The 12785-nt window shown below is 39.4% G+C and overlaps 1 protein-coding gene across 6 annotated transcripts in view; it reads right to left on the bottom strand.

Annotated features, from left to right (window-relative positions):
* Nucleotides 1–12785, bottom strand: part of TENM3 (teneurin transmembrane protein 3) — a 1099611-nt gene that overhangs the window by 682969 nt on the left and 403857 nt on the right. For all 6 annotated transcript variants that reach the window (XM_069244742.1, XM_069199199.1, XM_069199207.1 and 3 more), the window contains one exon: nucleotides 7570–7867. In XM_069244742.1, coding sequence (XP_069100843.1) covers nucleotides 7570–7801 — 232 coding nt within the window. In that variant the 5' untranslated portion in view covers nucleotides 7802–7867. The remainder of the gene's footprint in view (nucleotides 1–7569; nucleotides 7868–12785) is intronic.

The following is a 12785-nucleotide window of genomic DNA, read 5'->3' as shown; positions in this document are numbered from 1 at the left end:
CAAACCGGTGAATGGCAGCGAGCAGGGTGAGACAGCGCCGTCAGTGGCTCAGGCTATTTGGAACAAGAATAATAATGGCCCACTGAGAATACAAGGGAGACACATCTAGCAAGAATCAAGAATAAGCAGGAATAGGTAGTTTAAAACAGCTGCTCAAAGCTCTATGCAGTGAACCAACTCGCACGCTGGAACCTAATCAATACTAGGAAGATGGCGAGTAATTCAGCAGGATGAAGAAGAAACTGGCACCATTTGCAAAATGCCTAGATAGGCAGAAGCAAACGAACTCCTAAAGGTGCTGTTTATGTCCATGGGATAGAAGATCCTTTCCCTGTATTGCCCTACCATTTCCATGACATTACTCCTAAGAAGGCAACCCAAAAAAGATGATCTACACTTGTATCTGTGACCTGGTTGGGATAAAAGGTGGGCTGATCACAGCAAGAACAAAAAAATGATGCAGCCTCTAGTTGCGTTTTTGCTGTGCACCATCACTACAGTGTTGGTCATAATGATGGCATGATGATCATGGGATGTTTTGAGGTAGGAGAGAGGGTGGATTGATTTCACACAGTATTTTAGAGTTGGTGAGTATAAAAGACTAATGAGATTGTTCATATATGGAGTAGAACATAGGACTAATGAGATGGGGGTTCATGCAGGTTTTCGTGGTTTGGGGGGGTGGCAAGATTGATTGTATTGGGTTTCAATTTATTGTGATTACTAATGCGATACAATTGATGGCATTGTTTTCATGTGGGTGTATTAGGGTTACCAGGACGGTTCTATGAGCATCCTGCTATGTTGTGTGCACTTAATAAAAGTAATTCTCTGGATGATATTATATCATCAACGCCGTATCGTCATCTGGGTGGCCATCTTTCTGGTCATTGTTAGAGATGTTGTTTTCAAGATTGGTTCTATTTCATTCTAAATATTGTGCAAACCTGCATACAAGACACCTATCTTGTATACCTTTTTAGGTGTGTACTACAGGGACCGAGCACAAGATTTTAGACTAATTAATCTGGGCTTCAACACTTCAAAGCCATATTCATTGTTTTACAGGTTGGGGTGATACTGTAGTGCTGTGTTTATCATGTGGTGAATGGTGTTGAGCAGTCAAATTTGACAAGTGTAGCCAAAAACATGCCTGACAAGGGAAGAAAGCACACCCATGTAAACTATAACAGGCAAATACTTTCCGACACACATGAATGTGTTTTTGTCAGTCAATTGTGGTGTATTTTCCAAGTCCTCTACCCATACTGCCAAGTATGGAAATTATACGCTGATTCACAGAAGTGTGCACAAACCTGTGATAAGTAATTGTGCATCACATTCCATCAGCATTTTCCAAGTACGTCACATTTTTGTCTAGTGGCTGAATATGTTTCTTTACTTGTGGTGATATAAGGCAGAAAATTGTGTAGTCTATGGCACTGATTACCTTTCTAAAATGAACTACGGGGTAGAAAAACAAGAATTGGGAGCATTTATTTAGTGTCTACCCCTCACGGCAGAGGTGACTGATGTCCAGTCACAAAATGCCATACGTGATCTGACTCAGGATGATGGAGAAACCTGGTTGTCCGATTCCATTTGCCATGAGAATCATGTCCTGCACTGGTTGAGTGGAAGAGAAGTGGAGTGCAGCAGGTTCAGAAATGGTGACATTGCTGTTCTGTTCTGGTTGCTGGGCACAAAGATGTCTGTTAGGAGGCATAAGATGTACTTCATGATGTGCATGTCAAAATTTTAGGACCACACGGTGTGGTTGGCCACCATGTCAATTGCTTGCTATTATGGACATATAGCACTCAGTATCCTTTCCCTCTCCTGCATATTGCACTTGCGTTTCACTCTAATGCAGCAGCATAAGTATCTTCTCCAGGACCAAAAGCATGCAGTCACAGTGTTCATGATGATGTGAGATCTCTTGTTAACCTAAATCCTGAGGCAGCTTGAGTGACCACCTGCTGTGGTTGGTGCTATATTTTTTTGAGGGGTGGGGGCAACTACACAGTCTATGGTTTGCTTGTGGGATTTCTTGCTAAGGTGATATTTTCCAGACAACGCATTTCCACAGCCAGTGTTACCATTGCTTGTACGACCCACAGTGATATTAGAACCTCCGGTATTTTACTCCTGCAACAGGTAAACCCTGCAACATTTGCAGGAGTCAGTAAAATGGCAGTATTTACCACAGTTTTTTAAGAGCGATACAAAAGCTTTTACTAACTAAGCAAGTGTTTTTTTAGGATATCAGATGAATTGCATGTAGATATGTATTACGATGACTACAAATAGTCCCAACTATTTCAAAAGAAGAATGACTGGCAGAAATCTGTAAAATATCCAGGCTGGATAGCTCAATTGTTTTGCCCAGCGTACAGATGACACCGAGATTAATGCTAGCAGTTTGAACATTTCCTACATGTATCCTTAGCTTCCTGAATGTGATAAAGTGCTTTCTGATTGAGTAAAGTGAATGCCTTTACCAGTTCTAATGCACAAGGAACTGACGTCATCTTAGTAATATAAAGATGCATCCGCAAACGGAGAGCATAAGAGCAGAAAGAAGGGCTGTGTTGTAATGATGTATGCTCTGTGTTACTCCAAGAGATATCAGCAGTAGGAAATAAGGAGATTCAATTAGACTGATAGGCATTGATTAATCACAAATATGGTCCTAGAGGCTGATTTACATGCTGCTTGATCATTTCTGGGGAAGCAGTGTTCAGAACACAAAGAAGACTATATTTGTAGTAATTTACAGAGTTCCAGAAAATGATTTTATAGAAACAGAGCTGCTGTGTGAATAGAACACGTCCTAGGAAGAATACACTATCAAACATTTGTTGAATAGACCTGTATTTTCTTCTTTGGAAGACGGGCCAGTATGGCGCATGCACCTTCTATGCAAATCGACAAATAATCGCATACTTTGGCAAATCATTCTGACGTGGTCAACAGATATTATGGTCCCAGAAAAACAAAGATCTTATTATGGCTACAATAATGATACTGATAAACCTATAGTTATTCTGATCTAGAACAGACCATGAAAATGTCTTTGTGCTCACCGGGATCCCAACCCATCAAAAGAGTAGTGAATGTTGATGTTGGATTTACCTGCCCTCTCTTTGAACTAATAAATGACAACTAGATGGACATTTTGAATTCTAGAAAGAGGGGATTCTTAGATTGGGAGGGATTCTTATTTTTGAATTGCGATCCCCCTAGAGTACCCACACTCTGCCTCCTACCCAAAATCCACAGTATACGGCTAATCCCCTGGGGTGACCAATTGTATCTGCCATTGGGAGCCTGTTTGAAAACACTTTTAGGTGTATTGACTTTTGAAATGTTATTGGATATGTTAATGCTTTGTATGTCTAGTAATGTGTTACTCCATCACTATGATTCACTTAAGAGGGTAGTGATGGGGACCTGCTTTGCCCCCTCTCCTCATCTATGCAAATCCCTTCATGGACTGGTGGGAAATGCATGTCCTCAACAATGCACCAGGGTATGAACACATTCCCTGGATCAGATTTTTTTTTTTTTTTTAAGACATTTTTTTACCATTTTATTCTCGTACATTGATAATACAAATATAAAGTACGCAATTGAAAGCATCAGATATTTCCATTAGATGTTATACTGTTCTGATTTGTTTTAAACATCTGTAGAATGATTAAACAGTATTTATTCTTGCGTGCTTTCAGTTTATATCACTTCTTAACTGGTTTCCTGTGGACCTATATACATGATGGTGATTAACATGGGGTAAGTGTCGGTTGTAGGGTGGAGCTAAGTCTGAGCGCCCAGTGAGGGCAGACCTCCCGCGTCTTACTCACTTTAATTTGTACCTGTGGGGGGGTTACTTTTTATCTAGTGGGTGGGTGCGCTAAGTGTCGTCTTGGCCGGTCCAGGACAAGGTCAACTACACACAGGCGAGTACCGCCTCCTTCGACCACTTTTTACTTGGCGTGGGAGATCCTCGTACTGTTGGTCAGCAGTCAGTGTATTCCCTGGATAAGATTTAATGATGATGTGTTAACCATTTGGAGTGGATCTGGGAGTGATGCATATGATTTTTTTGACAGACTTAATCAGAATGATTTGAATTTACATTGCATCAGTAACCAGCAGGTAGAATGGACACTAGCATTACAGTCAGAGGGGATACACTAATCGCTAATCATATCTGCTAGCAACAGTCTTGTAAATGCACACAGAAGTCATAAGAAGAACATAATACAGAATATTCACAACTGGGGAACTGAAAAGGGCCAAGAGGAAAAGCAGCACAGAGGGGCGTTTCTCGTTAAACAGGGACTAATTAAATTGAGGTTTAATGAATTAGGTTGCTCAGATGCTACATTGAGGGCTGCAGTGACATGTGTACAGACCATCAAGACAGATGATCTCTGTGTAATACTAAAATTCATTGAAGACACAAGGTGATAAAGTGATTGGATTCCTCACCACTTACAACAGCAGAATGGTAGAAATCAAGATTCAATTCTAAGAGCTGACCCCATGACGCCAGAAAAAGATGTAAAACCTACAAATTTAGTAATATTGCACTTGAATATCATGTTCATTTTGGTCAAGGTCACTCCAGGCCAAAACACACCAGAAATGTAGATAATTACACTATGTGTTGTACTGACAATAAATTACTTGAACTTTTAAGAATATGGTAGGCAGAGTACACATATGTGGAAGGGGGATGCTTCACTTATGAAGACCTCTCTCTCTCTCTATTTTTAGCCCATTTGAAAATGAATTATTACTCATAGCACTAAAACCACATATGTTCCCTCAGATTTTCACCCTCTGCTTTCATGCCTGCATTAACATTGCATAGCTCATTTATTTGAACCTACTCCTTAGGAAAGGCTTTAAATTCAATTGCCCTATTTCAACAAACTGTCTCTCAGAATTGCCTCACTTGTTAGCATCTAGTCACTCATTAGAACTCTGTGGTGATACTGCAGTTGATTACCTGAGAGTTAAAAGACAGACTGTGCTGGTATTAGAAGCACGTGTCACGCTCTGCATTTCACAGTGTTTTAATTAAATAGGTGAGGAAGATATTAGAGAACTGATAGATAATGTGTCTTCATTTTAGCTTTTTAGAACACTAAACATAATTTCTATGAAAAAACAAACCACTCATTTTGATCATTTTGATAGGAAATGTCTTAGGTTTTATAGCTCTGAGTCTGTCAAGATGACTCTACATGTGCCACAATTTTGTCACAAATTCAGAATGTTAGCGCTCAATTTGTTTTTTAGAACACCATGGGAAGCTGCAGTAGAACAGTTAGGAGATAACTGAAAGATGGCTTTTGGTGCTGCAAGTTAAAAGTATATTTCAGTCTGCATGTCAGAATCTTTTACTAATTTTGATGGAAAAGATATCTGAGAACTCAGAAAATGTGTCCTCATTTTAGCTCGCAGAGCACTAATCATAATTTCTTTGACAAAAAGAACCCCCTCATGTTCTTTTCTAAAGAAAATGCTTTATGTTTACAGCTTTGCTTGCATCACAATGGTGTTCAGGTGTGTCACAAATGTATTAGTGCTATAGTTGTCCAGTAGAACACTGCAGTGAAGTTGCAGTAGCAGACTGGGGAATCAACTGACAGACCGCTGCTGTTGAAAGTACATGTTTTACTTAGAATATCAGACTTTATTCTAACATGGATGACGAGGATAGTCTGAACTTCCAGAAAACGTGTTCTCATTTTATTTTCTGTAAGATAATTATGATAAAAAAACATTTTCTCTCAAACACGTTTCTTCAAATGCCAGCAGTGGGGCAGCATTTTTACAGATGGTAAAATCATTAGAAACTCACTAGAATTCATAAAATGAGTGTAACACCACCGACAAATGCTTTATATCATGACTAAAATCTGTTATGATCCTTTATATGTGTTCTTTTTTGTGACCCTCAAAACGTGGCATTTGCCACAACGCATTTAAAGGAAAGCCATGACCCCAAGTCCTATAAAGGCTTCCTTAACATGCTGTAAATGTTGTAGGAAGAAAACCAAGGTGGTACCTTTGGGGCTCCCCCATGTGTCTCTAGGGGGGAGGGCGTGCCTACCGTGCCCCCTTATATGTTTCTTCATTCATTTTTATAGGGAAGTGACCAAGTCCCCAATTGCTGTGCTGCCACAGCATTCTGTTCATGTTGCTGCCAGCCAATCAAAATTGATTGGTCCCCTTTAAAGTGGCTAATCAGATAATATCTCAACACCAACATTATCTATTTTTTTAACCACTTCATGACCAAACTGGGCAATTTTTAAAAAGACAATTTCTCGCAAACAGCTAAGCAGATTTACACCAAAACATAAAAAGCAAGCTTTCTGACTACATTTCAAAAATATCACCAGATTTGGTATAACTCTGTTTGCTACAGAAATTTCCTATGGGAATTAACATGGGAAATCAATGTTTTAGGGCTTCTCCTTTCTTGGCACCTGTGTGATGGATCACCCTCCAACTTTCCAAGCAGAAGCTGGGGTAGATTAACTTTTTTTTTGTAAAGTTTCATACTGATTCATCAAAGTTTACCACAATTATTTAAAAAACGCATAAAACACTTTACCCATATGTTGTCACTTATCCTTTCAGGTCTATGCCTGTCAGAAAGACAGCATGACAAGTGTATAAATGTCAGAAATTCCCTTCCATGTAGCCTGGCTCAGCAAGCATTCCAGTGTTGTTTCCATTTGGCCTTTGATCCTGAGCAACACCCATCATAGCCATTCACTAAGACACATGCTCCAGTTTGGTGTTTATCAACGAGGAGTGATCATAAATTTTTTGCTTAATTAAAAAAAAATATATTTTTTCTCCTGGGACCTTATCAATGGCTTGATGAATCAACAGTTAAAAAAAAAAAAACTATCTGCTTAACACTGCAAATTCTTGGGCAGTGAACGTTAGCTCCCACTGCTGTGTAGGACTTCACTTTCCAGTGTTCTAGGCCTGGCAACTTTCAAATGAGTATTAATATTTGCAATGCAATTATAGGTAATTTAGTTCTCATGAAAGCCCAGAAGGTATCAACGTGTGAGTGTTCATTTTTTAGAAAAATAAATTTGGAAGCCTGCTATTTTAATATGTAATAAAACATTCGACCGTATACAAGTAGGGATCAATCAGGACGAATATGAAAAAAAACTCCTATAAGACCCGTAACATACAGTAATTGTGCATGTCTATTGACAACCAAGACATAAGAAGTACCTGGATGTATGTGGTAACAATTAGTGTATGATGAATGAATGTGAGAGGCGGAAGATGAGTATATTTTAGTTATATTGTTCATTGTACCAACTTACACATTTTGATCTTTAAAGTTCCTTTTGCAAAGAAAAAGCATATGACCCTTCAGATTTACAGATCAACAAGATAGATTTTTAAGTGGACAAAATGTTCCATTAAACAAAAAATAAAACCTCATCATGGTAACTCTTGAGAAAAAACAGAATTACCATCACAATAATCTCAATTACAACACAGAGACTGTGAACCTACCTTGCCTGGTATATTCATCTGCCTCTCTGTGAACCAGATCCTTCACCCTGTTTCCATAAAGCAGTCTTGAGGAATCATGATCAAAAGCCTTCAGTGTTTCGCTAGAACTATATGACTTCTGAGTGGGTACCCTACAATCATCATTGTCCACTGAAGAATTTGTGTAGCGTCTCTCCTTGTCTCGCCGGCTTTTTGTAAGCGAGCAATAAGGCCTTCGCTCTTTCACATCCATTCTTCATTCATTCTGTGCGTACATCAGTTCAGCTTACTTAAAAGTTGTGTTGACATTCAAGAGAATCTGTAGGAAGAAGCAGAATACATAACCCATCAGGTCAAACTTAGGAACTAATTATAATGGTTAATTTTATCATTTTTTAAAATTTATTTCAGTCTTTCATATCATGTCAGATTGCCTTCGACCATTTTCGATAGTCATGCATTGACATGAATAAATAAGTCCCGAGTACAATAAGTGGATGTAAACTACATGTAAAATCAATTAAGCTAAATTAATTGGTATTGCACTATCAAACACATTGCAAAAATAGACTGACCTCCATTATGCCATTGTACAGAACAGAGGAGATTAGTAAAGGCTGTGAAAGAGAACTTTAGTAATCAGTGGGTGCGTGTGGATGTGATGCACCTGGCAGGCTTCAGGCCATCTGGAGTTTGTTTGTTGTTACCATTTCATTTTAAGATGTCCTCTACTTTGGTGGCCATACAGTGAGGTCTAGAAAGACATTAGAAGCCAACTTTTCCAGAGGAAGAGAATGATGAGGATGCCCTGAGACCTTCTATCAAATCCCTATGGACCAGTCCCTAAGTAATACAATGATTAATTCGTTTAACACAAAACATGATGCTAGGGTAAACATTACTACCTAAAGTGCTGCCAGTGATCACAAGAAGCCACCACCACATGAATAAGTATCAAAAGCGAGAGAAAAAGATTCTTCCCTAATCCCCGATCAATGAAACTAACCAGTCATTTTTCAAAAAAATCAGTACAACATTATTTTGATGACATTTATTCTGTCAGTGTTGGCATCCTCATTTCTCTTCAGAGACAAAAATAATGGCACTGCAGACCGATTGTGTAAAGGTTAAACACTTCCCTCCCTGGTCTCCTCCTTCGCAAGGAATATTTCAGAAAGCACACAAAAGCAGAAGGCACCGCTGAGTGATGGCACCAGTCACTTGTGCCTGCGCCTCAGGGGATGCATGAGAGGCTGCAGTATTCATACTGCAAAAAGTAATATCAAAACCTATCTTTTGCTCTTTTACAATTATCCCGGGGCATTATGGAAGAGCTCCTCAAAGTTTTCTAATCTTTCTTTTAGCAACAGTTCTGTGTTAGAACTGCATTGCTAATCTCCCTTTACAGATAGCCACCATCTTTTGATTTTGGTAAAAAATATTTGCATGATAAGTGCACTCGAAGGGGATTCGCCAGCCCTCTTCATTCATTGGTATGCCATTCACATTTTCTTCTGCTCACTACAGCATACATACAGCAATAGGCAACGGGTCAGCCACTTCAGCCATTTGCATAACTTAATTCAAGTGATGGTGTCCTGCTCGTTTCTGAGGAGCACGTCCTCACACGTAATGCCCTTCAGATCCAGGTACTATTGTGACAATGTGTGCTTTTCAAGACCAAAAATATTTAGACAGCTCCTCCAACAATAACGTTTACAAAAACCATGACAAAAGCATTTGCAAAGTCAAAAGGCTGGTAGCCAATACCAGATCTATTGGCTTTGGAAATTTGTGGCAGAACCATGTGACAATATAAAGGGAAGAGCGCTCTACCTTGTTGTTGCAGTACAGCAGCAACGGCTATGCCTATATGCTAATAATAGGTTATAAAGGCTTGGTTTGAAAAGTAAATAGAGACTGGCCAGACTGGACTGCATTCCAGTACCTAACTACTGAAACAGCAAACTTGATTTTTATTTAGTTTGAACATTATGTCCTCTTTTATTATATGACACAGTATATTATTTGCTGACTTCTTGTTACATCTATCCCCTTAAATGTTCCTATGGTACTATTTTTCTTTAATTTCATTGTGTTGGGCGCCTTTGTGCTTTTCGCATATATAAATTCCGCAGCACCTTAAACTGCTTTTTTCAGTATTCTGCCATTCTCATTTACAGTCAAGTGCAATATTTGGAGGTAATAATATCCTTTAGTGTTCACTATCACCTCCAAGTGTTTTAATGCATTTTGTACTATTAAGCAGGCACTAGCTAGGAAAGTATTTCAATAATCAAATGCACAATGTTACTACATTTATCTGTTCACGTGTCGATGTAGTTGCAGAAATTACACTTTTTTAACATTATAACACAGTTCTACATGAGACTCCTGCAAGTGTTTCAATATCTTTTATGACTTAGAGACCGAAAATACTAACAAAAACAAGAAAATGTGGTATTGTCATTATCCCAAATAATATTACCTCTCAGTCAATATAATGACTGCAGTCCATCACATTTCTTGTTCCAAACTACAGTAGCTTCTCATATATTGTTTAGTGTGCTCTATTATACCAATATCCTCAGTAGTACCGAAATGCAACAAGTTGTACTTTTTCACATTTGATTTACACTATTAGATCTTAAGCAAACAACGATACATTTCATTGCGTTTACTGCTTCCATCATACAAATTCCCTGGAACCCACGTCTACATGTAACACAACATCACAAGGCCATCTGACTATCTCCTTCAGTATATTCAGACCAATGCTGAGAGGCAGTTGTATTTGCTGTGTGTACATTACTAGCAGGTTAGCGGTTTAGCCTCTCTACTTTTCTTAACCATCTGCTCTTGCTTCTCCAGTCTTTACTGCCTGGAATTCTTTTACAAAAGGAAGCATAATAATCTATGGATGGAATGCTTGAATTAATTGCAGCCACTGGTAAACGTTTGGGCTGCATCCCAGTCCCTCCATTTTTGACCTTGTGCTACTTCAGGCAGTGGAATTTTTTCTCTCGAGCGGCTCACCAACGTTAAGTTGGAAAGCGAGAGAAATCGCCAAGTTCACAAGAAAGCGATATTTCTGAACGCGGCAGTCGTGGCAGGTGGCTACTGCTCACATTGAGAAAGCTGCCGCTCACGTTAAGGAAGCTGTTGCTTGAGTCAAAAATCTACTTGAGTGGAGGAAAGAAGTTAGCACCCTCTGGCACTCCACATGATGTCATGCACAATGATTTTACAGCACAGGAGAAACTCCTAGTGCTGAAATTAAGCACAAATAGCGCAACTTACCTAAACTCCGCCGCTCGTGGTACTACGCGTAGCCTGACAGAATTTTTTCTGCACTTCGAGGAGTTCCGCATAGCAGAACTCTGCAAACTCCACCCAGGCCTAAGTACAACAAAGTAATCCAAGTAGAATGCATGTATAAATGTCCAGCCATTGTTTCTGTGTACAAAACACTTGTAATAAATATAAACTCTAAACATTTAAAACTAAATGGAAATTGTATAAAATACCTTACAGACCATCACAAATTGTAAAACAATATGGAACAGCAAGCCAGTGATCTCTCTATGAGAGCGAATACCTTTAGTGAGGCCACAGAGCACAATCATAGATAATATACCCCAAAACAGCACTAGATCCAGGGCCATAGGCTAGTTATTATATAATAATAACAGTCTGATTGCAAATATCTATTGTCTATGAATCTCAGATCATACCTGAAAAGGAGAGAAGGCAGACCACTGCAAGCAATATGAATATAGTATAACAATGTTTTCAAGCACCTAATGTCCACAAAGGCTTGTGAATATGTTTTTTTTTCTCATTTGTAATATTAAACAGTGCTCTCCGTGCTGCAGATAGACAACACATAATCATACCAAGAGTGTCACAAGAATTTGCAAAGTAAGAGGACAGAGTCTCAAAGTTCACATCTGTACAGAGGAGGTATGGTAGAGGTTTGTCAACCTCAGGCGATTCAACTGGCAATATCTCAGGAGAGTGAAGTTGGACCATACAGATCCCTGTGCCTGTTGAGATGGCTAATCAATGTGTAGCTGTAAAACCAAAGTCAATGGAGTGAAAGAAAGTTGACAAAACTAATGGAATGTTATGAAAAAAAGGGTGTGTTCACTACCCTGAGTTACCAATGTCTCAATTATCATACAGTCTGAATTTCTAGTGCAGCCTGTCTCCAATGGCCAGCCTAAGGACTCATTGTGTGTTTGCCAATATCAGTGCTTGACAGGGTTTAACTCACAGCAATCCACGTCTGACTTAAAGTGGGTAGTACAGGGGTCTCAGGCTATGTTCAGGCTCTCTACAGATGCAGAACTACTTTAGCAGCAGGGCAGACACAAAGAGCTTCAGCTGGCTTTTTCCTTCGCCCCAAATACAAGGGGATGGACATTTTTCAGCATAACACTCTGGATTCATTTCTGCAACAGATAGTCGCTGTAGGACCAAGTCCATGACAGACCCATTGAGCTGCGGTGTAGCTTCCGTTTACATTCAAAGTGGGGCAGCTGGCCCAAAAAGCGATCCCCACTCAGGAAAATATGAGGAAGTGGGTAATGGAGTTTTCTCCATGGGGAGTAATAATTATAAATCTTCGTGATACATTTTCACAATGACTTAGGCTAACCCTGAAAGCATGTTTGTGAATGTGAACTTTATGAGCATTAGTTCACTTAAGTTATGACAACAAAGGGTTATGCTGGTGATAATTGTGTGTAAAGTATATAAACATTTAATTTAGTAAAATAAATATATACACACACACACACACACACACACACACACAAAGGTACCTCAGACCAAGCCTCTGGACTTCAGTTTACACTGTGGGGACAAAAAGCAAGTTCCCCTTGTGTACCAAAGCACACCAAAAGCAAGCAATCAGCTACCAGTAGTCAAGGATAACTTGCTGGAGGTAGGGGGTTGAATATACCATTAGAAGTAGAGTGGGGAGACCAACAGGTGGTCTTCCCTCTCAACACGCACCAGGAGGGCTTACATTTGTTGTTTGACAGTCCCAAGAGACTGGGGACCCTTGTACTGCATCCAAAATGAAAACAGACAAGGGAACTTAAATTGACTAAACAGACAATTTCAGGAACACCTGCTGCACAGAGCAAGGGGACTTTCATCTTTACAGATGTAATGCCCTCGTGAGGACTCATTTCAAGCCCAAATCAAATTCAATCCAGAGCAAGTCTTAG

The sequence above is a fragment of the Pleurodeles waltl genome, chromosome 1_2, assembly GCF_031143425.1.
Source record: "Pleurodeles waltl isolate 20211129_DDA chromosome 1_2, aPleWal1.hap1.20221129, whole genome shotgun sequence".
Classification (NCBI taxonomy): domain Eukaryota; kingdom Metazoa; phylum Chordata; class Amphibia; order Caudata; family Salamandridae; genus Pleurodeles; species Pleurodeles waltl.
The sequence above is the reverse complement of the archived record's forward strand: the minus strand, read 5'-3'. Positions and strand labels throughout refer to the sequence as shown.